Here is a 26596-nt window from a genome sequence, read left to right on the forward strand (position 1 = left end):
CATAGCTCAATTATCCCATTTAAACTAAGTCTGCCATAAGACTAGTTACCTTGTGAGGACAGAGCTAGCCAGAGCCAGGCTGACTCCATGACAGGCTACAAACTGGCAGTTTGGAAGACTAGGCCTAAGTTTCTGTTTCCTAGAAATGGAAAAGTCTGAAACAAGTCAATTCCAGGAAACACACACACACACACATACCTTATGGTCAGCCAATCCAAAGCTGCCCCACTACCTAACCTGATCTAACCTCATGGGCAGTCAATCAAGAATTGTAGAAACTGCCCCACCACCTAGCTTGAGCCAAGTATAGTTAATCAGCACAAGTCCCCCAAATCCCCCATAGCATTAGTGAATCACAAAGGCAACCAATCAAGGGAAAGAAAGGTAAGTCACCCACTTCTACCCTAACAGGCTTTAAATCACAAAGCCAACACCTCCATCCTCCATCCTGTTGAATGGTAGACCCCTGCATGCTAGATCTCAGCAGAATAAATGTTCTTTGCTATTGCATACTACTTGAGTCTGGGGTATCATTCTTTGAAAATCACATACCCTTGCACCTCTTCTCAGTTTTGTGCATTGGGCAAAACCCTCTCACTCTATTTCTACAATTCTAGGACCAGGGCTCTTTTGTCATTCTATAAAGGCTCCTCAAGGCTAAGTCAGTGACAAGCCGAATGCTGGGTATTGTGCAGAGATGGTCCAGATCTGGTTTCGGCTCTTAAGTTCTCAGACTTTAGAAAAAGTAAACAGACACATCATATTATAAAAACTATGATAGAGGCATGGAGGAGCATCATGGAGAGAAACCAGAGAGTAAAACGGCAGGGAAAGGCAGGTTAAGAACAGAAATGAAACAAATAAATGCATGAGGCCCTAGGTTCAACCAGTTATTTTTTAAAAAGACAAAAGCTAAACGGATAAGCTATCAGACCACCTGTAAGGTGCTCTTGACCATTCTACCTGGGGCAATCTTCCCTTCTGTAAATGGACTACTTGTCCCATTAAAGGGACTGTCAAAAAGACAAGTGACACTTAGGGAGGATCCCACTGTAAGAAGAGTTGAAATTACTTAGAAAGGGTGACACGTGACTCTGAGGAATCACAGGAGTAGGAAAGGGACAACACCCTTTGTGTAGGCTATAAATGTATCTTCTTTTGGCCATAATGATGTGGGGATTGTGGAAGGATCAATGGGGAGCCATAAGCCAAGGAACACTGACTGTCTCACCACAACTGCTGCTGGGATGCCATGCCACAAGGATGGAGACACCCTGTCACCCTGAAAACTTAATCCACAATTTTAAAGTGTCAAGAACTAGAACCCTTACCGGGCCGTGGTGCCGCAAGCCTTTAATCCCAGCACTTTGGGAGGCAGAGGCAGACGGATTTCTGAATTCGAGGCCAGCCCAGTCTACAGAGTGAGTTCCAGGACAGCCAGGGCTACACAGAGAAACCCTGTCTGGGGTGGGGGGGAAGAAGTTGAGAAGCCAGTGTAGCTGGAGCTTGAAGATAAAGGTAAACTGGTAGTGTGATATAAAACAAGACTGAAGAGATCAAAACTAGGATGGACCAGTAGACCTTTCCCAGCCATGTTTAAAGCAAGTTTGGAATTCTGGGCTCCATGGTCATCCTAACCAACCCAGGAGTAAGGGTCTCTACCCTCCAGTGTTTTATCTAATGGCGGTTGTCATCACACTGCAAAATATTTAACGACTGGGGCATTTGGTAAGGTTTCAAGAAGCCTTTGCCATCCCAGGCCATCATGAGCCCAGGTCCCCACCTCCCAGCAGTTGTGAGGCTGAGAGATGGAGTGACAAAAACGTTTAATAAATGTAGCTGAAACTATGGTGAGGACAGTAGTCACTCTCTTTTGCACTTCATTTCGTCCAAGTCTGTGGAATTCAGGGGGCTTAGTGTTCTAGCTGTTAAAATTCTAATATCCAATGGCATGTGAAAGGATTCTAAGATCTGGAGAAACGAGATTTGGGGCATCTTGATATCCAAGATTCTAAGCTTCTATGCTCCAAGAAACTCAACAGAAACAGGTTGCTTTTCAGCAACAGCTGGTTTGCAAGCAAGCTCTTTAGAGCCTCCCAGCATCTGTGGACCTGCCAGAGAGTAACAAATTTAGCTCCACCCTCTGTCCCCACCCCACTTCCTCTGCCAACCCACCTTCACCACCTTCTCTTTCTGTAGCCTAGCCTGAAAGTCTTAGGGGCGGAAACCAAAACTAGCTTGCTGGGGAAAGAACAGGAGCTGTAAGTGGAAGAGGGTGGGGGAGTCCCGGCACGCCCATTGGCCTAAACCGACTTCCTGGTCTTGGCGGGCTGGCAGCAGGCAGGCTGCAGCAGGCGAGCAGCGGCAAGAGTTAAAGGTGACCGCGGCTGCCCACCCCCAGAGCCATGGGGCGGGCACGAGATGCCATCCTGGACGCTCTTGAAAACTTGACAGTGGATGAGTTCAAAAAGTTCAAGATGAAGCTGCTGTCAGTGCCAGTGCGCGAAGGCTATGGGCGCATTCCACGAGGGCCCCTGCTGCAGATGGACGCCATCGACCTCACCGACAAACTCGTCAGCTACTATCTGGAGACGTATGGCTTGGAGCTCACAATGACTGTGCTGAGAGACATGGGCATGCAGGAGCTGGCTGAGCCGCTGCAAAAGATTATGGAAGGTATGTCCCCTTGTTTGTCTACCCTCAACTTCCTGCACACGAGGCCTGCCTCTTTGGCGCTTAACTTTCTGTTCCTCCTGCCATACCAAAAAAAAAAAAAAAAAAACCTTCCCTTTGTAGCCTTGAACTTAGCACGATGGGTGGAGTGGGAGTCAACCCCCAAAAGACTGTTGATAGGGGAAAGAACCATCTGGCATTTCTTTGCAGAGTCTGGAACTGTGGCAGCTGCAACCAGTGTCCCTGTTCAGAGTACAGCCAGAACAGGTGAGGCCTCCCCACCCCACCACACCCTTGCACAGCCTTTCTATTGTGCCAAGGCCAGAGCCAGACTAGACTAATAACCCTGCCTCCCTACTACTCACACAAGAGTGTACTTTGCCTATGTAGTCATGGTGGGTGGCTTTCTTCAATTTTCCAGCCCCTAAAATTACATTAGTAAATTTTGAAGCAGTGTTAAACACTGTCATCACTTCCCCCCACAGAACATTTTGTGGACCAGCACAGGCAAGCACTCATTGCCAGGGTCACAGAAGTTGATGGTGTGCTGGATGCTCTGTATGGCAGTGTGCTGACTGAAGGACAGTACCAGGCAGTTCGTGCTGAGACCACCAGCCAAAACAAGATGAGGAAGCTCTTCAGCTTTGCTCCAGCCTGGAACCTGAACTGCAAGGATGTGCTCCTCCAGGCCTTGAGGGAGATACACCCCTACCTGGTGGCAGACCTGGAGAAGAGCTGAGGTATCTTTTCCAGCTACATCCAGCTCCTGATTTTGTATACACTATTTTTGAAAAACCAATTTGTATTTGTGTTTTCTCTACTTTCTCGGATGTTTGTGCTGAGCTAAGCTACATTTCCAAAGGCCACATGGTAGACCATAAGGCAGACCTTATACCTAACATGCACAAATCAGTCTCCAACACCAAAATTCCACAGACTCAAGTTCTGGCTTCTCTGTTCTAGTGCAAAGGCTTCTCAAATGATTCCTGGTTCCCCATTTGGGAGCTTTCCCCAAATTATCCCAAAATACTACCTTTGAGAACATACTTATTAGCCAGGTCAAGGTAAAAAGCAAGAGGATGGGAGCCAGGTGATGGTTAGTTAATCCCAGCACTCAGGAGACAGACCTCAGCGAGTTCCAGGACAGGCAAGGGTACACGGAGAAACCCTCAAAAAACAAACAAAACAAAACCACACAAAAAAAGGAAAACAAAAAAACACAGGCAACAGGGCTTGGAAAGGCACCTAGAAACAAACCAGTCCATAGAAGTCTTTGGGCCATGGGACCTCGTCTAGACGAGGCTGGCCTCTAACTCAAGAAATCTGCCCACCTCTGCTCCCTAAGTGCTAAGATTAAAGGCATGCACCACCACACCCATCCCAAGCCTTCTTTTAATGTGTGGATTTTGGGGAGTGGGGCTGTTTGTAGGTCTCTGCACCATGTGCATGCAGTGCCCACCAAAGCCAGAAGAGGGCATTAGATTCCCTGAAACAGGAATTACTGCTGTGCCTCCACAGGACACTGGGATTTTAAGATGGATTTCCCCTGGAAAGAGCAGTTATTACTCAACTGCAGAATCATCTCTCCAAGGGCTTATCCTTCTTTAAAGAAATTAAGATTGTATTCTGTGAATGTGAACACAGGTGCATTTCAGCACAGAAATTTGAAGACAGACTCCAGAGTCAGTTCTCGATTTTTCCTTGAAATTGGGAGTTCCTGTTCTTTTTGCTACATATTAACTCTCTGGGCTGTGAGTTTCAGAGCCATTCTGTTTCTCTCCTCTGTACTTTCAGGTCTCTCAACGGGGTGCAGAAATGGTAGAGAAGCCCTCTACAATTAAGTTCCATCCCCAGCCCAGTAGCTACTCTAGCAAGTATCACTTATGGTCCTACCTATGAAGTTGAGTCAAGGGCTCACTATTCCTATATCCCTGACTAGCTTGAGTAGGGCTGGGTTCAAAGGCCTAACAGGTTCATGTGAAATCTTATTGGTGATTAGAGAGAACAAAAAAGGCTTTTTGTCCTTTATTGGAATGTCTCCTCTATTAGAAGGGTCCTTTAGTGAAAATACACTGTGGCAATTGTTTGTCTGAGAAATAATGTTCTCTGAGCCAGGGGGTGTGCATGCTTTGAGCACACTAAAAGAAACAGACTCCAAGGCTTTCCAGAGGTGTGATCCAAGTGTTTAGTGTCAAGTGTGAACAGATAGTAGGATATATACGGAAAAGTGTATGAGAGAAGATGGGGTTGGATGGCACTAAGGACCAAGCTTGAAGTTCAAGTGTCCTAAGACTGTTCTATGACCAGCTTTGGTTACTCAGGCAGGGAGATCCAATCAGAGGCCTGTTGCAGGTAAGAGGCTTTGGACTAGACCAAGTCGACTGGTGGAGGGAATGAAGTTGGTAGATATTTGGTATTCTGGGTCTCCTTGGTAACCTGCTTATAGCTCTCCTGTGAAATAGTATAATTATGGAAAAAGTAGAATACAGAATCTTAAACGGGTTAGGCATGGTGGTACCTGCCTTTAAACTTAGAGCTCCCAGAACTACTCTTGAGTTGTAAACCCCAGTGATTCAAACATGATACAAAGGTCCAACACCCACTGTTGCACTTTTGACCTCTACAAACCCTGGTGTACATCCCCTCACACACACACACACACACACACATACACACACACAGAGGGACTCCCCTCTTGCCCTTTGTATTTTTCCTGGGGGAACTCAGGTCTAAGAAGTCTTAGATCTCTGGTATTAGAGTGATTTAAGAGTATAAAATTGAAAGAATGAAAATTCAAACCCCAGCTCCTGGTCTTACTAGCAATGATAAAAACTGCGTGTCAGCATCCCTCCACAAAGTGAGAATAACAAGATCTAGCTCGCCAGACAGTGGTGGCACACGCCTTTAATCCCAGTACTTGGGAGTCAGAGGCAGGAAGATTTCTGAGTTCCAGGCCAGCCTGGTGTACAAGAGTGAGTTCCAGGATAGTCAGGACTATAACTCTATCTCAAAAGAAACAAGATCAAAACAAAACAAAAAAGACCTAGTTCATCAAGATCAAAACAAAACAAAAAAGACCTAGTTCAAAAGGCCTGGGTTGCCACCGCTGCACCAGCTACATGAATGACTATCTAAAAGCACCTTTCAATTCTGGTTGTAGCTAAAGTTAGCCATGAGCTGCTGCTGCTGCAGGCCCTGAGCACACTGACGGACTTGTCACCAGCAGTCCCAAGCCCCACTGGAATCAGAAACTTCCAACATCATAGCTCATGCCAATCCCTTACTGATGCTCCAATCTCCTGAAAAAATTAAGTTACAAAAGAAAAACATTTTTACCTTTTTCCTTGAGGAGGAAGGTATCTTGAGACAGTCTCATTATATAGACCAGGCTGGCCTCAAACTCAAGGACTACCTATCTCTGCCTGAGTGCTAAGATTAAAGTTGTCTGCTTCCTTGCTGCCAGGAAGTTTTTGAGGAGACTCACTGTATCACGTGATTTTCCCTTTTTAAAAAAGATTTATTATATGTTAAAATAAATTGTAACTGTCTTCAGACACTCCACAAGAGGGAGTCAGATCTCTTTAGGGATAGTTGTGAGCCACCATGTGGTTACTGGGATTTGAATTTAGGATTCCGTGTAAGAGCAGTCCAGTGCTCTTAACTGCTGAGTTATCTGTCTCTCCAGCCGCATCTGATTTTCTTATGTCTCCGACTCTATAGGTCAGTGCCATGCAAAATAAATTTTGCCTTCTCAAATCTTATATTCAAGCTTAAATTTTGAACAATAAAAGCCAGCCAAAGCTAGGCTTATGCTAGTTATAAAATTGCAGATATAGGTAGGGCTGGGCCTCTATGTGCCATATATTCTTATGCCATAATCCCAGCAATGAGGCGGCAGAGGCCTGGTCCAGTGTTTCAGGACCCTGAACTTCAGAGGCAGTCTTAACTATGGGGTTGGAGAGATGGTTCAGCAATTTAGGAGCACTTGCTGTTCTTCTATAGGATCCAGATTCCGCTGCTAGCACCCATATTGATTCACAACCATTCATAGGCACACACATATATCCATGAAAAGAACACCCATAGCTCACAAAATATGTAAATCTAAAAAAGGAAAAGACAGCTGTGTTTATATAAAGACACATAGTAAGAGGAAGCAGGAAGTACATTCTGAGGCAGGGATAGGGACAGTTTTGTCCCCAGAACCCTTATCAAGCAGCTCAAAACCACCTGTAACTCAAGCTCCAGTGCCACACATACATGCACACATCCCCACACACTGTATGAGACACATAATTAAAAATAGTAAGGATAAATCATAGGAAGAAAAGTCAGACAATGTATGCCTGTGTCATCTCTGAAAAATCCATTGCTTTTCTGAGTTAATTGGTCTCCTAGTTAGGGCTCCATTATCTGTGATAAACAACATGATAATTTGTGTTTATTCAAGTGGCTTTATCCGTGAGAAAGTCAGAACAGGAACCTGAAAGTAGAACTGAAACAGTGCTCAAGGTCATCCTCGGCTACAGCTGAAGGCTAGCCTGGGATAAAGGAGAAACCCATTCCATTTGTTTTTTTAAGCAACTTCTAGTCAGTTAGTAGGTACATGCCTACAGTCCTAGTAGTCAGCTGGCAGATCAATGCTTCAGGGCCATCCTTTGCTGTAAGACTCTACTTCAAAAATAGTCAACTCCTATCTCACATTAGTAGGTCACCATCAAAATAAAAGCACACTATGAATACTTGAAATTAGCTTCAAGCTAAAGTATGTATCAAATGAATTCACATTTTTTAATACCAATATACATCAAATATGGGTACTCTAACACTTAAAAATACCTGAAACTTCCAGCACCTCTGGCCCTAATTATTCCAGACTTATTAAATTACCTGTTTTACTAACATTTATGTTAGTAACCTGTACATTAAATTTAGGATTACTCAGACCATCTCAACTGACTCAAGTTCAGTTTTTCCCGCAAGGGTAAGAATTTCCTTTTATTTGTAGAATGATGGCTTAAATGAGAAAGACAACTGGTAAAATTGTCTAGTAGCTGTGGTCTTCCTGGAAGAGGCTGTATAACTGGAGGGGGGGGGGGCTTGTGTGCTCTGCCTCTTGGTGGCAATCTTGAGATGTGAGCTCTCTGATGTTCCTGATAGCCATTGTTCTTTCACCATAGACTCTTCTAACCTTTGTAAATTCAAGTAAGTTATAGTAAGTTGCACTGATCATGCTGTTTTATCACAGCAATAGAAAAGTAACTAAGAGAGCTGCAATAAACAAAACTAAAACTCTGGAAAAATCAAATCAAAAGTCTTATCACCCTAGATGACAGCAAGGTTCTACATTTCACAAGTTTCTGTAAAACCTCAGACATTCCAAAGGATCTCCAATTGGGCAACACTGGTACCTCTTGAGGAGGTAGTATATGAATACCCTGTTTAAAAAACAAACAAAAAAACTCTTCAAAGATTAACATCATGGCCCCTCCTATCCCAAGCCAGCCTGTTAATTCACTTTTTGAAAAATGCCAAAGGAACTAGATAGATGGCTTATAAATTAAACATGTTATGTCTTTGTAGAGTTCTATTTCAAGCACCCGACAGCCTGATATCCTCTGGCCATTCAAAAATAGCTGCAAAAGTGGTATTCACTCATATACACAACCAAAAATAATTTGGCCAGGTTTGGTAGTTACCTACCTTTAATACCAGCATTTAAGCGACAGAAGCACGGGCAAGAAAGATGACTCAGCAGTTAAGAGCACGGACTGCTCTTCCAGAGGTCCTGAGTTCAATTCCCAGCAACCACACGGTGGCTCACAACCATCTGTAACGGGATCTGATGCCCCTTTCTGGTGTGTCTGAAGACAGCTATAATGTACTCACAAAAGTAAATAGATCTTATAAAAATCATATAAATAAAAAAATGCACCTTGCTTTTAAAAAAAAAAAAGAGAGAGACCAGAGTTTGAGGTCTGGTCTACACAGGGAGTTCCAGCTATAGTTTCCAAAAAAGTAAAATCCCAGTAACTATATAGTAGATGGAGAAAAAAGCAATTTAAAAAGTTGGGGGTTTCTGTGGTTTCTTTTAAAGTATGTCCAGCTTGGCTTTCCACTGTAGCACTCTCAAGCAAAGTAGCCCCCCTCCTCCCCAGCACACAATACACCAAAAGACTAAAACTATTTAGTGGAAGTGCAAAGTCTACCAGATGCCTCTCAGGCCAGACTCAATGGGCTCTAACAACTCAATTATTCAATTATTTCCCAAAGCCTTACATTGCTAACCACCATAAACAAAAACACCCTTTGGTCAAATCTGCCAACATGCTCTTGGCAGTTATTCTACTCTCTTTAGGCTAACACCACAGAGGCCTGAAACTTGTCTTCCTGCTTTGGCTTCTGAATACCAAGAGATGATGGGCATCTGCCATCACGCCTTGTCTCCAAAAGCTCCAAGTATCATAGCAGTATCACTTCAGGGCAAATACCAAAGAAAATGGAATATACAGAACAATGTCAAATACCTAATTTTTGCAGTATTCACAAAACTTTGTAAACTAAAACACCAACAATTCAAAGTTTGAATTTTTTACAGTAAATGCTGTGATTACAGACATGAACCACTATCCCCAGCAGGTAATTTGCATGTGGTGAACAAGTATTCATATATGCAGTGCTGGAGGAAACCAGACAAGTTGTCTTCCTTAAGAGCTCTAATGACTGGTTCTCTAGGTCATTCCCAGAAACTAGTAAGTTCAAGAACAGTCTGAGCTAAGACCCTGGGGGTGGGGGGCAGAATCAGTGCTAGACTTAAAAATCAACACTTAAAGGCACTTGCTGCTCTTCCAGGGGACCTAAATTCAGTTCTCAGAACCCACATGGTGACTCACAACCATCCGTAACTCAAGTCTAGGAATCTGGTGCCCTCTTCAGACCACCGTATATAGCCAGGGATGCACATGGTACACATGGATACATGCAAATTTATACATACACAAAAGTATACTCATACACATTAAAAAATATCTTGCCGGGCAGTGGTGGCTCACGCCTTTAATCCTAGCACTTGGGAGACAGAGACAAGTGGAATTCTGAATTCAAGGCCAGCCTGGTCTACAGTTCCAGGACAGCCAGGGACACAGAGAAACCCTGTCTTGAAAAAACAATACACACACCCCACGAAGGTGATGATGGAGCACATCTTTAGTTCCAGGGTAACAGAGAAACCCTGTCTTGAAAACACACACACGCTGGGCAGTGGTGGCGCACGCCTGTAATCCCAGCACTCTGGGAGGCAGAGGCAGGCGGATTTCTGAGTTCGAGGCCAGCCTGGTCTACAGAGTGAGTTCCAGGACAGCCAGGGCTACACAGAGAAACCCTGTCTCCAAAAAACCAAACACACACACACACACCATGGAGGTGATGGAGCACATCTTTAGTTCCAGCACTCTGGAGGCAAACTGAGTTCAAGACCAGCCTAGTCAGCCAGGCGTGGTGTAGGCCTGTAATCCCAGCACTCAGCAGGAGGCAAGGCCAAGGCAGCTTTCTGAGTTCGAGGCCAGCCTGGTCTACAGAGTGAGTTCCAGGCTGGCCAAGGCTACACAGAGAAACCCTGAAAAAAAAGACCAGCCTAGTCTAAATTGTGAGTTCTAGGACAGCCAGGGCTACAGAGACCCTGTCTCAAAATTAAACCTTTTTAAAATATTGTTTAAGTGCGGGGCAGTGGTGGCGCACTCCTGTAATCCCAGCACTCTGGAAGGCAGAGGCAGGTGGATTTCTGAGTTCAAGGCCAGCCTGGTCTACAGAGTGAGTTCCAGGACAGCCAGGGCTACACACAGAGAAACCCTGTCTTGGAAAAACCAAATCAAAAAAACAAAAGCAATGCCCAAAGAGCATTTAGAACATTCAACCTTTAAAGCATGCCTACTCCTTCACTGCAAGCAGGTGAACCTCTTATGGGGCCATGATTTCCTGCCTCCAGTTAACTAGATCTGAAGATCAAATAATTCCTCTCTAGGTGGTCAGCCTGGTATACAGAGAAAGTATACCAGGACAGCCAGGGCTACACAAGGACACCCAGTGTAAGTGGACTATACTTCAGCACAAACTTATGATTTAGGATAGTAGTTGGTGACTCAGCAAGAAACCACTTACCAGCTACAGATTTTGTTTATCTGTATAAGGTATACTTTAGCTATCACCTTCTGTACATAGAAATTCTGTACAAATCAGGCTGACATGGTCCCTGTCTATAATCCCAGCTTTGGGAAAACTGTTAACAATTTTTAATTTTTAAATTTTTTAGAGAGGGTTTTTCTGTATAGCCTAAGCTGTCTTGCAACTAGCCAGGCCAACACTACTAGCCAAGCCAACACTGAACTGAGATCTGCCTGTCTCTGCCTCCCGAGTGCTGGGAATAAAAATGGATGCCACCATTCACCTAGGATTCATACTTTTATTAAGATTTTATGTGCTCTGTGTGTTCACCTTCACTCCAGAAGAGGGCATCAGATCCCATAGATGACTGTGAGCCACCCACATGGTTGCTGGGAATTAAACTCAGGACCCCTGGAATAACAGCCAGTTGCTCTAACTGCTCAGCCATCTCTCTAAACACCTGGATTCCTAAATTTTCAAGGATTCCTATACCAGGCATGAAAAGGCTAAATGCATCTAAAAAAAACCTTCAGTGGAGGTATGAATCAATGGCAGCTCTTGTCCAACATTGTGAAAGGCTGTGGTCTAGTACCATCTTTGCCCTGGGCAGTTTTAACTGTAACTGTACTTTGTAACAGACAGTATCACCTATTAATAGCAAGTTCATGCTCAGGAACCATGCAATTGATTGGACATGATGATACACCTCATCTTTAATTGGAGAAAAGTGACTTTTTTTAAAGCATGTTACAGCTGGGGGTTAGTGGTGCACAGCTTTGATCCCAACACTGTGGGTGCAGAAGCAAAAAGATCTCAGTTCAAGGCCAGCCTAGTCTACAAAGAAAAACCCTATCTCAAAAAAAAAAAAAAAAAAAGATAAAGCATGATACAAAAATAACAGTAACAGCAAATTCCAGTTTACGGTTTGTGCTACATTCTGAGACATGATGCTTGCCTATGTGGAGGGAGTTGCCCTTTGCGGGGAGGCATGATTGCACACCATGCTGACCTTGAACTTCTGATCCGTCTCCACACCCAAGTACCAAGAATATAGAAATCCATAAAAATGCCCACATGGTTTGGGTTTGTTAGCTTTGAGACAGGGTATCACTATTTAGCTCAATCATGCTGGAAATCCTGCCTCCTCAGTGTTGGGATTACCAATGTACACCATTCATGGCTAGTTTTCAGTTCTACATACTAATTTAAATATTCAACAAGTGGTTGCCAAATACAGTTATTAAACATAACAAGTGAAAGGCACCACTACTCACTGACTTTACCAGTTTCCCTTTATCATCCAAATTCCCTTAAAAGAATTGTAGCCAGGAATCACACACACCTTTAATCTAGTACCCAGAAGGCAGAGTTTTAGGGTCAGGGCTATATTCCATAATTCTATAATCCTAGCCGAGAAATGATGGGATTTGAAAGCATCAAATTTCAAATGACCTACAGACACAGCTGGATTTAGGCAAGATGTAAAAAAGTAATCCACTTAGATGTGTTTGGTCCTTTTCCTGAGAAAATAGATAGCAATTATTACTTTCTTAGAAACCACTCAAGACAAACGGTCTTCTCTCCTGCATCAAGATATTTTTATCCTACTTCCTACTAGGTAGGAACAAATCATTCCAATTCTTGCTGTGCAAGACAATTTCTGGGGGATAATATTGCCCCACATTAATGACATGGATCCATTCTTCAGAAAGTAAACTGGGGGAACCAGAATTTAACTAAAATGATGGTTTTTAATGGGAACCAGAGATATGGTTACAATTAGGGTAGTCTGACACACACACACACACACACACCACCCCCTCCCCCCCAAAAAAAATATCCATGAGCGATCCTGAATTTTAAGTTTACAAAATAACAAGGGTAACACTGGGTACAGGAAGAGTTCCAAAACTTCAGGAGCCAGGCTAATATGGCCTCTCCCTGCGATCCTGTCTGTGCTCGCCCCTGAAAGAAAAAGTTATCTGTTAGATTAAGAGTTACAGAACTACCCATGCACAACCTTCAAATACCCTGCTTGTCTCTGTTATCCAACAAATGACTTTAAAGCAAAACAGCCTCAAGACTGGGTTCTAAATTCCTCTTCCTTCCCAAAAATGTAACCAGCTAAGCTGTCCTTTCCCAGAGAAACCTTATTTCCTCATGATCTCTGACCAATTTTCTTGACTTTTGTTTTGACTTACTCACCTGGAGTCCATCTTGCCAGGGCCAAAACCGCCTCTGTCCCCACCACCCCGGCCCCCTCTGAAGCCCCCACGGTCCCCGCCTCGGCCCCGGTAGCCGCCCCGATCATATCCTCCTCTGCCACGTCGATCATCTCCATAGTTTCCCCCTAGAACAAAGAAAGTCATGTATCACCCTCAATTCTTCTACCTTCCCTTCCACGACCCTTGTAAACCAAGTGTGGGACTCATTCTGGACCTCAATTCCAGCTCTGTTCCCTTCTTACCCATATGAGAGCCTCCTGGTCCCCCTCCTGGGCCATCTGGCTTAGGTGCCTTACACTGGTTGCATTCATTTCTCCAAGAGAAGTTCATGTTCTCACATGTACTAAAGAAATGAAAGGCAATTAATTTCTAAGAGGTACAATCTAAGAAAATGAACACAAGGCTTCAAAGAGCTGACTTCTCACTAAGAGCCAAAACCTAAATAAACCACTACCTTTCAACCTTTCCATGGTTTACCACAGCTCAGCTTTCAACACAAATTTTCAGTAATTCATGCTTGAAATCGAGTCTCACTCCATTGTTACCTACATATGATCACCCATTTCCTTTCTGCCCAGCATATCCATACTGCTTACACTATCTACCCATTTCAAATCTCAGTTATGTCTTAGTATCTATCTAGTATTTGTGTGTGGTTTGAATGACAAGGGAGGCTCAGGCCCATGTTTGAATACTGGGTTCCCAAGTGGTAAGGTTTAGGAGAGGTGGGCTAGCAGGCTGACTTCAAAACCCAGATCTCTCTCCTTAGTTACTGTCTCACGCTCAGTACTACCCCATGTCTGTGCCCCTGCTCTGCTCTGCCCCACTCCATTCTCCCCCCAACTATGGTCATGGACTCTAACCCTCTGAAACTGTGAGCCCCATATTAAACACTATCTTTTTATAAGTTGCCTTGGTCATGGTGTCTTATGACAATGACAAAGTAACTAAAAGTCAGCTGATTGGGGCACAGGCCTTTAAAACCAGCACTTGGGAAACAAACAGGTGTATCTTTTACAGGTGTATCTTTTAAATTGAAGTCAGCTGGGTCTTTACAGTAAGCTCCAGGACAGCCAGGGCTACACAGAGAAACCCTATCTTGTGTGTAAAGGGGGGTGGGAGGGGGGTGGTGAGGAAAAAAGACAAATAGGGTTCTGTACTTTCTGAAATTCTAGACATGCACTTGGAAAAATATTATGTCCAAAGTCTATAAACTAACCTTCCCTAAGTAAACTATTAACTCAATCTTCCATTGACAATGTGACCTTGACACTCAGTAGTTTAAAATAAAAACCTTCAGAACTCTTTAACATAGTATCAAGAACCACAAAACAACTTTGAAAAAAAGCCAAATCACTCACGGATTAGGACACTTCCAGTCCCCAGCTCGTTGCTGTCCTCCACCTCCACCACCTCCACTGGGGAATCCTCCACGGCCACCACCACCGCTGCCACCTCCTCCATAGCCTCCACGGCCCATGGGTCCTAGTATAGATGCAATCATTAACCATTTCCTTAGTTTGGCTAGCCTTCCTCTTCCATAATAAAACCTCTATTCATCATCTTCTGCATTGTGTTCATAACCTCTTTAATCCAGAAAAAAGTAAAAGACTCACCTCCTCGCCCTCGGCCTCCACGACCATTTCCACCACCCCGATTGAAGTCAGCTCGGCGGGTAGCAAAGGAAACTTTAATAGGATTCCCAGAGAATTCTTTACCTAAAGAAGCAACAGTGGGTGATTTAACCAAAATGAAATATGTATGAAAAGCTTTTTGGAAGCTTACTTTTTGTTTTTGTTTGTTGGGACAGGCTTTCACTATGTGGCTGTCATGAAACTCACTATGACCTCAAACTCAAGAGGTCCACCTACCCCTGCCTCCCAAGGGCTGAGATTAAAGATACATATCACCATGCTCAGCCTCACTCTAAATTTAATTTCTAAAGTAGCTATAAAGGTTTTGGGGCTGGTCAGTGGTGGCACATGCATTCAATTCTAGTAGAGTTGAATCTAGTAGAATGTAGAGGCAGATCTCTAGTTTGAAAATAGCCAAGGCTACACAGAGAAACCCCATCTCAAAACACAGAGGAATGGGGTGGGGGGGAGGGAACGCATATGTAGCACAATATGGAAGGGCCTGGTTTAGAACTCCCACACCATACAAAAAAGCAAGATAGCTTGGTAAGAGTGGCTGCCACCAAGCCTGATGATCCATATTCAATCCCTGAGCCCTTATGTAAAAGGAATTTAACCCAATGGTTTGTTTACTGACCTCCGTACTTATGCCATGGCATGTACACAATAAATGCGGAGACCTACAGATCTAAACCACTTTTAAGATTTAAGACTGTCTTCTTACAAAGACTTATAAACTAATGGGGCACCAACAAAAATGAGACCACACTGAAATTACAGATAAAGTAAGTGCCAAAGGCCTACTAGATGACTCAGCGGTAAAGGTGCTAATCCCACCACCCTCTATCTTTTAGATACGTACCGTCAAACCAGTCGATAGCAGCTTTAGCCGAAGGTGGGTCATCAAATGAGACTGTTGCCTCACCCTTCAACTTGCCTGTTTCCCTGTCTGTATACAAATTAATCATAGGCTGTCCAGTTTTCTTGTTTGTCTGAACAAAACAAAGAAAAAATGAAAACAAGAATCATCAATTTTTTGATGATCCATGTAGGTCTTGGCCTAATATTTGTATATAGCCTACATATAACACTCCCTTTATCACTCCATAGGCTATGGATGTACTCAATGGATACAGTATTGTCTTAGCCACAATTCACAGGGCTCAAGCTCCAGCAAGACACTTAAAATTATACATAAATAGCAATGTAATGTAGTTGTTTTGTTATACTGTTTTAATCTGGACAAGTTCAAAGTAAACACACCTGATCTAAAGTTAGTTCTACCTGTAAATGTAGAGCCTGTAAAAAACAACCTTCCGCCAGGCAGTGGTGGTACATGCCTTTAATCCCAGCACTTGGGAGGCAGGTGGATTTCTGAGTTCCAGGGCAGCCTGGTCTACAGAGTGAGTTCTAGAACAACAGGGCTACACAGAGAAACCCTGGGAAGCCCCCCCCCACCCCAAACCTCCATCTTTCCCCTAAGATTTATTCCAAACACTGGCTCCCCTCTTTCCAATTACTCTTCCTATCATTTAACTTAAATTTAGCTATGGTTAACACTGTGTCTTTAAGCAAGTTCATCAGATGTATCTTTTTTTGTGGTTTCTTCTTAAAAAGCAACAACTAAATGTTGCTAAATAAAGGTAGTCACCCACTGGTTTTGCTAGATATAAGAGGCATACACTTATAATCCCAACATTTCACTGAATTTTATTTTTTGAGACATAGTCTCTACAAAATCCTAGCTGCTCTGGAACTCTATTATAGACCAGGCTAGCCATGAAACTAGATCAGAAATCACCCGTCTCTGCTGGGAATAAACAGTTTAGACCAGGCCTGCCTCTGCCAACCCCCCCCCCAGCTTAAATGTATTAAAAAAAAAGATTGTACTCTAATCTCAAAACAATGTCAACAAGATTGTTTTTACTAATAAGAATCACCAAGACTTGTTTCTACTGACATGAAATCTGAGAGCCTGTAATACAGTTAAGAGGAGGTACCTACTCTGTTTAACAAGTACCTTAATAATTCCAATCTGCTTGAAGTAATCAGCCACAGATTCAATTGTAACATTCTCGCCTAGGCCTTGCACGAAGATGGTATTGTTGTCTGAATTATCCTGTTCTGCTTGTTCAACAAAAGATGAAAAAGATTTGAAGAGCATAGGAAAGACAAGTTAGTCAGGTATATCAACAGTATATAAATACTTAGTATTAAAGCTTTCAAGAAAAATGCTCAGGATTCTTACCAGTTACACAACATCTTATTAGATAATCCAAAACCATCCATATCCTAATATTTAAATATCATCTACCTCCTTCAAAAATTTTACATTTACTCTCATTACTGTTCTTGAAACAGACACCCAATACAGAAACCAATTTCCAAACTTTCATTTCTAGACTCCTAAGTAAAAAAACTTTTCATGCCAAGGGATAGAAGAACACTCCTTTAATATCAGAACTCAGGAGGCAGAGGCAAATGGACTGTATTCTTTTTAAAAGATTTAATTTTATATATGAGAACACTGCCTGCTGTCTTCAGACATACCAGAAGAGGGCATCAGATCCTATTAAAGATGGTTGGGAGCCACCATGTGGTTGCTGGGAATTGACACCTCTGGAAAAGCAATCAGGGTCTTAACTACTGAGCCTTTACTCCAGGCCCAGATCTCTGAATTCTAAAACAGCCTTGTCTACATAGTTCCAGGACAGCCAGGAATACATAGAGAGATCCTGCCTCAATGTAAGTAGATGACTTTTTTAACTTAAAAAAAAAAAAAAAAACCAATTTTACATTCAAACTTGGTAAAGCAATAGGAATATCATCAAAAACATCTATTAAAATGCTTCCCATATGCATCTTGCAATCTAGTGTTTTTATCCACCTAATGTTATTCAACAGTTTAGATGTGTGCATTTCTTTATTTTGGGTTTTAAAACTGAGTTTTTCTCTGTACAGCCCAGGCTGTCACGGAACTAGCTCTGTAGAGCAGGCTGGCCTAGCTAGATCTGAACTCAAGAGATCATCCTGCAAGGAATTAAGGTATAAAACATCAGGCTTGGGTTAGTTATTTGTGGTCTTTAAAACACCACCAACTCAAGCTTGCTAGTTACCAGTTACACAATATCTTACTGTGACATGCTAGAAATGATAAAACACCAGACTCATTCTAAACCTCCAGATCCAGTGTTTCTATTATTTATTTATCCCCCTCCTGACTCCACTTTTGCAGTATTTTTTTGTTTCAAAGAAAATCCAAGTGAATACTGTATAAAAGCCATGGACTTACCAGAATCGTGACGAGATCCTTGATCCCGAGGACCTTAGTTACATGAAAAAAAAAAAAGAAAAGAAAACAAAAACAAGGAAAAGGAGCCATTAGCTAACAGGAAAGGACAGGTAAGGCAACAAATTAACATCAAATTCAAATTCTTGGAATGTATTAGGTAATTGCTTCCAGCCTCTCTCCAAACCCTATCCTGAGGCCTTCCCATTGGAGAAAATTTGAGATGAAATCTCACAGAGACAAGGGCCTCTTTCTTAAGATCTGTTACTTTGAGTCCCCAAAGATAATGCCACACTTCAAGAAAATGCTGTTTTCCCCCAGCTAGGGCTGGGAAATGCCCTCAGCACAGATGGGGGTATGGGCATTAGTAACTCATTTAAATTAACCAACCAACTCATACATAACTTGGCCCTGTTCTCTCACAAGAGAAACATAAGCTTAACACCAGCAATGTGATGTGCATCCATCCAGTTTCTCCAAACGGTTACACCAAAGACAACCCTTGTAGAACAATTTTTAATTTCATCTTGAAAACCATCCTTAACCATGTTGTTTCCCCAAAGCAACATGAAAATAAGAAACATACATAGTAGCTATTGTATTTTAAAAGCATGTCCCAGGGAACAGACCAGAAATGTTTTCATCATACAGCCTATTTTTTTTCCAGACACCATCTTTAACCAATGTTTATCTAAATTCACCATATAAAAATATCATACCTGTACACAATGACACCTAAGTCATGAACCCAAGCCTTTGGCTTTAAGTGTTTAGACAAATCAAGAAACCATTTTGTTAAACCAGAAAAGTTCCAGCTTACTAGGAGACTTCTCAAATTTGCCATTTTTTCCCCATGAATTCAAGTTTGTACTGTTTAAAACCTGGTTATTTCCCATGAGCAACACACTCAAGATCTTTCTTGAAGTAGTCCACACCTTCCTTCCCAGATCTAGTTCCTATGTATTTGTCTGAGTACATATGTAGAACATTGCATTGACATCTTGACATCACTATTTAATATAAATATATATACACCAACTTTATCATCCTCAGGGCAAGGCACTATTTCATGTCCCTCTCCCTAAATTAAAAACATTTGGGAGGTTGTGTATACATATATATATATACACACACACACAAGCACACACACACCTTAGACACACTGATCAAAAGGATCCTAAAGCCAAGTTGGCACCACATGTTCCAGAACATTCCCCAGTTGCTCATGATGGTGTGGTCACTAAGTGCTAGATGTGGCAACACCCACCAAGAGGCCTACTGAATACTTCTATTAACTTGGGTAAAACCAATTTAGTAACAGACTGCCAAGAGCTTGCCCTGCCTGCCTCCAGGTTAGCACACATCTGGCAGTAGGAGGCATTCACCCCACCCCTTCTGGAGGTGGCTACAGACACTTTAGAAACCTTTGACACTTAACACGCTAAGACATCTGCAAATGAACAATCAGACAAAGCATTGCTGGGAGTTGGGAATTTTGGAAACTCTGTTCACTTACCACCAAATTTATTGAAGCCACCACGGTCACTTCCGCTGGAGAAGACAAGTTAGAAGAAAGGACATGAAGCTTCCAACGGCTACAAAAGGGTTTTTTGGGGGTTGTGGTTTTTTTTGTTGTTTTAATATTCCCCAAACATGGATGGGTTGGTGTTTTGGGAAAAAGATTCAAGTGGCTACTAAAATATACCCCTTCCTGACCACCCTTGTCTGACCTTTGAGCTTATCACACACAGGTGTGCAATTTCTCAGACACAGTTAAGGATTTTACTTTAAAAAGTTATTTTCTATATCCTCTGGAAAAAAAAAAGCTCATTTTCCTTGGTTGTTCTTCTGACGTAGATGGTTTTTTTCCTCTTGTAGGAAGTGGTGGACAACCCAGCAGTTGGTTTAAAAGATCTACCCCAAATTTCCCAGAAGACATTTCACACCAGGTCCTGGGATAGCCCTGAACACGTGTTTTTTCGTTGTTTTGTTTGTTTTGTGATTTTTGCTTTGAAAGCAGCAAGCAGACCCAACCCCATTCCATAAAAAGTCATAACCAAAGGCAATTTCCCCTTAGAGCAAGACAAACTCAGCTAAGCCCTATCCTAACTACTGAGCTGTTTTTAATCACCCTTCACCCCCGGGGTCACCCCTTCTACACTGTGAGAAGAGCGGAGTATTTTGCAATGTCACCTTTCATACCTGTGGCACATAAAATGCAGAGCAAGTTAACAGTCACATAACAGTTGTTTTTCTTTTTAAAGTTTTGCATTAAACACACGCACACAACAAGAGTTTTTCATATTTTTGCATGGTTTTGAGACTGCCCCCACCCACCTCTGAATACTTACCATGTACAAACTCAAAAACCCTACTTTCTTCAAAAAAAGAAATACCACTGACATTTTCCCCTTTTTGAGGGAAATAATAAGGTCCCTTCAAAGTCACCAACAGATTTGACAAACTGTTTTAACATCAAATCTAAGGTTTTACTTCAACTAGAAGAGATCCGATTGGACAAGTTCATTTGATGTCTGACCAAGAAAAGGTACACAGTGGAATAAGAAAGCAGAATACCACTGTAATGTGTATTTTACCCTGAAAGTCTGCACACATCAGTCAGAAGACCCCATAAATGAACCAAGTCACACACAAAATCAGTCAAATAGGCTCATGATTCAAGTAACTACAGAATATGAATGAGTAAATAGCCAATTCCTAGAAGCTGAGGTCAAGTTAACCATTACCAACTCCCTTGGAAGACACAGGCAATACCCAGAACAAGTTTCCCTAATATTTCCCAAGAATGGAATAGGTTTCCCTTGGAAACAAGAATTTACTCCCAAGTTTTTTGCCTGATATAACAATGACTTCAACCCATATGTATCTGTGTATATTCTTTTTCTTTGGAAATAAATGCATCAATACCCAAATCTCTACTCAGAGGTATGAATGAGATTTTGGCTCCCAAGTTCCCACAAAGATATAATAGGAATGAATATACAAAGAAACACTACTGGCCACAAACTGAAACCCTTACATTATGCCCAGAGAACAATACTAACCATGCACTAGGGATTGACTTCAAGGGAAATCCATGCAACATTCCCCAATGAAGGTACTCCCTGGCTCATGAGACACCTACCCCATGCCGCCTCTGCCTCCTCGGCCACCTCCACGGCCTCTGGGTTCATAGCCACCACTGCTTCGGTTGTAACCACCTCCACCGCCCCTGCCACGGCCCCCACGATCCTGCTGGCCTCCCCCGTAGCCACCACCGCCGCCACCACTCTGGTCCTGATTGCCATAACCACCACCACCACCGCCGCCACTCATAGAGGACTGATCTTGGCCATAGTTGCCTGTAAGGAAAACAAAATAATGCTTTTTAAAGGTGGGGGGGGGGGGTGCTTAGTAGTCATGTATGCTTAGCATACACAAATTTCTGGTTTCAGTACTCAGCAACAAATGTGAGGGAAGTATCATGGAAAGGGTCAATGGTACCACTACAGGACAGTGAAGATTAGAAACTAGTAAACAAGAAAGCCACTATTTCAGGATATGAGCAAATTTGGAGAATAAGGAGACAAAACTAAAGCTACTTCCTTACCTCCACCACCCCCTCCACCACCTCCGCTGCTGCTGTTGTACTGGTTCTGTTGTCCATAACCCTGAGGTGGATTATAGGAGCTTTGCTGCTGTCCGTAGCTTTGTTGCTGTCCACCATAGCCAGACTGCTGACCATAACCTCCACTCTGGGGCTGTCCATAGCTGCTGCTCTGAGAACTGCCACCATAACTACAGAGAAAAAACAAAGAAACCAGAATTATGATTTGTAAAATGCCCAAATGCTTGCTTTACTTTTAATCCCTTCCCTTTCATTACCCATCAGAGACCCAGCAGTTTACCAACACTTTCTGGCCTTTTCCCTCTCCTATACCACCCTTACCTTCCTGAGGTGCTGCTAGGAGCTGGCTGTTGGCCATAGCCAGGGTAGGAGGACTGCTGCCCATAAGAAGATTGGGAACTTTGGCTGCTGCCATAGCCTCCAGTAGAACCATATCCCTGGGGAGCTGACTGAGTTCCATAGCCTGCTACAAAGAAAAAAGTTACAAGTGCAATTTTATAAAAAGAAAAAGACCAGATGTGTAGTACTCATCTTTAATCCTAACATTTCAGAGGCAGAAGCAGGTCTTTGTTCAGTGTGGCCAAATTGGTCTACATATCCAGTTCAAGTCAAACAGATATATAATGAGAAAAGAGGAGGGACAGGCAAGAATTAGCTTGAAAAAAGAATACACTTCCCAGTATTCACCCATACTTGGAGGAGGGGAGGAGTCATGTTAGATTTTATTAGAAATAATGAGAGGCCAGCTACCAGGAGAATGGAGAAAGATCACAGTTTAAGGCCAGTCTGGGAAATCTTAGTGAAACTATCTCAAATTACTACTTCTTAAAGATAAATTAACTGGACTTGCTATGAAAGTCTTAACAACTTAGGTTCAACTGATGGGAAAAGAAAAGGTAGGCACAACTGGACCCTACAAACCTCCACTTATCTAGCTTTTGTTAATAATCTTGAAACACACCTAGCCCCGCATTTCATGCTGATCCTCGAAATCAGGAAGCTATCTCAAGCAAAAAGAGAGGGAGCCAGAGATATGACTCAGCTGACAGTGTTTACTTAGCATACATACAAGTTCATCTGATCTTCAACACCATTATAAACCAAGTATTGTGATACATGCTTTTGCTCCCAACACTCACAGGCAAGAAAATCACAAGATTCAAGGCCACCCTCAAATATATAGGCAGGTATCTGGCCAGTCTCAGCTGCTAGGTCATCTCTGCACCCACCCGCCCAATCCTTTATGACAGAGTCTCCCAGAATTCAAGCTGCCTCGACATCTAAATCAGTGCTTCTCAACTGAGAGGTTGAGACATCTTTGAGCATATCTAATAATACCATCAACAGTATATAAAGTAGCAAGGAAAAGAATTTTATGGTTGGGGGGGGGTCACACAACATGAGGAAATGTATTAAAGGGTTGCAGCTAATTCGAAGGTTGAGAACCAGTCCTCAATGTACAAAACCTTGACTCTCCACCTCCATATAGCAGGTGCTGAGATTATAGCAGCATTCCACATCTTCAATTTCACCAACATCACTGCTTAATAAAGGTTCAATTCTATTCTATCTACTACAAATCTAGGCACCTGTTCCACTAATTGTAACACAAAAGATCCTTACCAACTACCTTTTTTAATCTATGTTTTTCTTTTTCAAGACAAGTTTTTCTCTGTGTAGCCCTTAGTTGTCCTGGAACTCACTCTGTAGACCAGGCTGGTGTCTAAATCAGATTCAAGAGATCCACTAGCCCCTGCCTCCCAGAGTGCTGGAATAAAATATGTATGGCACCACTCCTGGCCCTAACTACACTTTTAATGTGTTGATATGGGCAGAAAATGTTTTGCCCTTGTGAGTGCACACCTTTGAATCACAGGTGTCAGCCCATTTCCTTCCTATCCATCATCCTAAACTGGTTCTCTTTAGCAAACTTGCTTTTTCACAAAAAGTAAGTAGGGAGAATATAGTCCAAGATAAAAGCAACTACAAATCAGTATTTTTGTTTGAAAAGACTGACCACAAGCCAGGCGGTAGTGGCGCACACCTGTAATCCCAGCACTCTGGGAGGCAGAGGCAGGCGAATTTCTGAGTTCGAGGCCAGCCTGGTCTACAGAGTGACTTCCAGGACAGCCAGGGCTATACAGAGAAACCCTGTCTCGAAAAAAACAAAAATCAAAAAATAAATAAATAAAAATAAAAAAAAACAAAAATAAAAAACCAAACGAAAAGACTAACTACAAAATTTTAGCAATTGGAGACTAAAAAGGGAAGATGTGGGAATTTCAGTATTGTTCAGGTTTAAGAAAGGTCAACATTCAGAAAGAAATGAAGATGTGTTCTTCTGAGAGACTTACTGTTTTGGGTCTGTCCATAAGAAGAACCATAGCTGCTCTGACCGTATCCTGAAGTGTCAGCTGATTGGCCATAACCACTGTAACTCTGCTGGCCATAGGGCTGATTGCTCTGTTGGGAGTAGCCCTGCCCAGGCTGGGTAGGATAGGCCCCGTAGCTAGAAGAAAGAGCAGACCAGTAATCTTCAACGAAGAACAAAAGCACACAGAAATATCTAAGACTCTGTGACATTCATCACCCTGCTGTCTACTAGCTCCAGAACAGAAACAGTACTCACCTTTGAGTTGCTTGTTGGGTATAGTCTGTAAAAAATGGGAAAGAGAAGGGTCTTAATTTTAATTAAAAATGGAATAGAGTTAAATTAAATTCTTCAACTTTTGTACTAGGCAACTCCAGATGAAATAAGTCTTTAAAAACGCCATTGCAGAAACAGGCATAAGTTAGTTCCTCATGAGTACAAGATGGAAATAACCAAGTTTTATTACAAAATGCAAAAAAGCACAAAGACCTAGACACCAAGAAGTCTCAGACTTTTGTTCCCAGTAGAACCCTGGGCCTGCTTGGGTCAGTTAAGCAAGCTACCACTAAGCATCACAGCAAAAATGACTTGTGTGAATAACTACTATCTACAAGCATTCTTGTGGAGGGACTGGTTCTGTATTTATTCTTGACGTAGGTTTTCTCTGCATAGCTCCAGCTGTTCCAGGAACTTGCTCTGTAGACCAGGATGGCCTCAATTTAATAGTACAAAGCTCCTTCTGCCTCCCAGATGCTGGGATTAAAGGTGTCCAACACCATGTCCTTTTTGCCTTTTTGTTTTTTTGAGACCGAAGTCTCTATTATGTACCTGTCTCCGAATTCACTATGTAGACCACACCTCGAACTCACATAGATCTGCCTACCTCTACCTCTCTGGTCCTGAGATTAAAGGTGTGTGCCACCACACCTGGCTCAATTTTTTCTTTAAAAAGTTCAAGCTCAAGGAAACAGCTAGAAGAATGCGACCCTCCAACACAAATGCCTTTATAAACCTTGTCTTATTCACCTTATGACCAATCTTGGAGGCCTTATTAAGTTAAGTTTTAGTACAAAGCCAAGCAATCAAGGCAGCAAAGCTCTTTAGCCCCAAGTGGAATAGCACTCTCAAGGTTCCCGCCTACCATGCGCACCCAAAGCAGAGAGCGCTTTGAACTGGCGGAGTAGCAGTAGCTCGGCAGCTCCGTGCAGGAAACCCAAGCTCTGCCCCCGCACTAGGCAAAAGAATGACAGCGGGAGGGTGTGGCCTCGACTCCTTTGATTTCCTTCCTGCCGCAGGAAAACTAAATCCAGAAGAATTCAGGCGAGGGTCCCCGAATCCGTCGGTCATTGCCCCGCCGTTCTCCCAACCCCACGGACACGCGGGCCAGCTTTAAGTTTCCGCTCCGGCCTGGAGGCCACGGAGGCGGGAAGGAGGCCCCGCCCCTTCCCAAGGGACCCAGTGAGCAGGGCGAGGCCAACACCGGCCTGAAGTCTTCCGCCGAGGGTCTCGCGACAAAAACCCACACCAACTCGAGGCGGGCGAGGGGGTGGGGGGAAGGACGCGCCGAGAAGGGGGAGGGGCCAGAGGAGCGCGTGCGCGCACCAAGTGCCCGGATGCAGCACTGCGACAAAGCGAGACCGAGAACGGGAGGGAGGGGGTGGGGCGAGGCTGAGGAGACCCAGAGCCTCCTCACCCCTCACTCCACGTCGCCAGGCAGCGTCCCTCTCAACACTCGGCCAAAGTGAACGGGCCATGAGAGAAAGCACACAAGCCTCCGCGCCAAAGGTGCCAGAGGAGCCAAACAAAATGGCGACACCGCCTTCCCCTTCCCTCCTCCCGCTGCTTCCCGCCAGAGGTGCGGGAGCCCACACTCGCCCGCCACCACAGGCCCACCGAAAAGCCAAAAGCCTTGTTGCGAGGAACGAGGCCTCCTTCCAGGGACGCGCCATCGCCGCCTCGCGCTCTCACATACCGTTTGAAGCCATGTCCGCGCACGCGCGCACAGGCCGCCAAGCAACAGGATTCCAGACGACTGCGAAGGGACGCCGCGAGGACTGAGCGGCCCCGCCTCCCGCGCCCGCCTTAAGTACGCCCGCCGCCTACGCGCCACGCGGACGTACCAAGTGGAACGGCGCACGGGGGAGGCACGCCCAGGTTCCCACCCTTCCCGAGGGCATAGAGAAGCCAGGACGACGGAAGAAAACCCCACTCGCTCCACGCTAACGCACTCGCACGTGCTTTATCGCTGTGGTAAGCAGCTCTCGTCCGCCCCCGGCACCCGTCTTCGCGGAGCTCTACCCCTCTGGAAGCGGAATGGTACGACCCGGCCTCCCGCTATGGGCGGTGCCAACGCCGGAGAGCGGAACTGTAGTCCAGGCCTGGCGTGTCCCTCCGGGTGTGGGAACCGAAATCCTCCCCGCCCGCCCCTCGGCTGGGCCCCACTTTCACTGCTTTCGCTTGGCCTGGCCCATCAACCGAGTCAAACGCAATGTCGCTCTGGTCCTCCTCGTTCTCTCCTGACAGCACACGGATCAGCCTCGTTTTTCACTTAGTAGCGCCTCAGCTTGCTGTTCTTTAGACCTTAACAAGGTTTATAGATTGTGACGTTTAACGCGA

At 43.8% G+C, this 26596-nt stretch overlaps 2 protein-coding genes across 4 annotated transcripts; one reads left to right on the forward strand and one right to left on the reverse strand.

Annotated features, from left to right (window-relative positions):
* The first annotated feature begins 2199 nt into the window (after positions 1-2199).
* LOC127695526 (apoptosis-associated speck-like protein containing a CARD) lies at positions 2200-3472 on the forward strand. 2 transcript variants are annotated; one of them, XM_052197751.1, is made up of 3 exons: positions 2204-2676; positions 2884-2940; positions 3159-3472. In XM_052197751.1, the coding sequence occupies exons 1-3, from the start codon at positions 2406-2408 to the stop codon at positions 3410-3412; spliced, it is 582 nt and encodes a 193-aa protein (XP_052053711.1). In that variant the 5' UTR covers positions 2204-2405; the 3' UTR covers positions 3413-3472. The 2 variants fall into 2 exon arrangements, with proteins under 2 accessions (XP_052053718.1, XP_052053711.1); XM_052197758.1 differs by lacking the exon at positions 2884-2940 and having other exon boundaries at positions 2200-2676.
* Positions 3473-12564: 9092 nt separating this feature from the next.
* Positions 12565-26061, reverse strand: Fus (FUS RNA binding protein). Of its 2 annotated transcripts, none has more exons than XM_052197741.1 (15): positions 25953-26061; positions 24239-24263; positions 23964-24118; positions 21931-22072; positions 21592-21779; positions 21127-21343; positions 19498-19532; positions 17985-18017; positions 16713-16816; positions 15555-15684; positions 14675-14776; positions 14420-14543; positions 13301-13401; positions 13039-13183; positions 12565-12798 (listed from the first exon to the last, which is right to left on the reverse strand). In XM_052197741.1, exons 1-15 carry the CDS (start codon positions 25963-25965, stop codon positions 12759-12761), a joined length of 1554 nt encoding a protein of 517 aa, XP_052053701.1. In that variant the 5' UTR covers positions 25966-26061; the 3' UTR covers positions 12565-12758. The 2 variants fall into 2 exon arrangements, with proteins under 2 accessions (XP_052053701.1, XP_052053696.1); XM_052197736.1 differs by having other exon boundaries at positions 21931-22075.
* Positions 26062-26596: the final 535 nt, after the last annotated feature.

The sequence above is a fragment of the Apodemus sylvaticus genome, chromosome 1, assembly GCF_947179515.1.
Source record: "Apodemus sylvaticus chromosome 1, mApoSyl1.1, whole genome shotgun sequence".
NCBI classification, from domain to species: Eukaryota; Metazoa; Chordata; class Mammalia; order Rodentia; family Muridae; genus Apodemus; species Apodemus sylvaticus.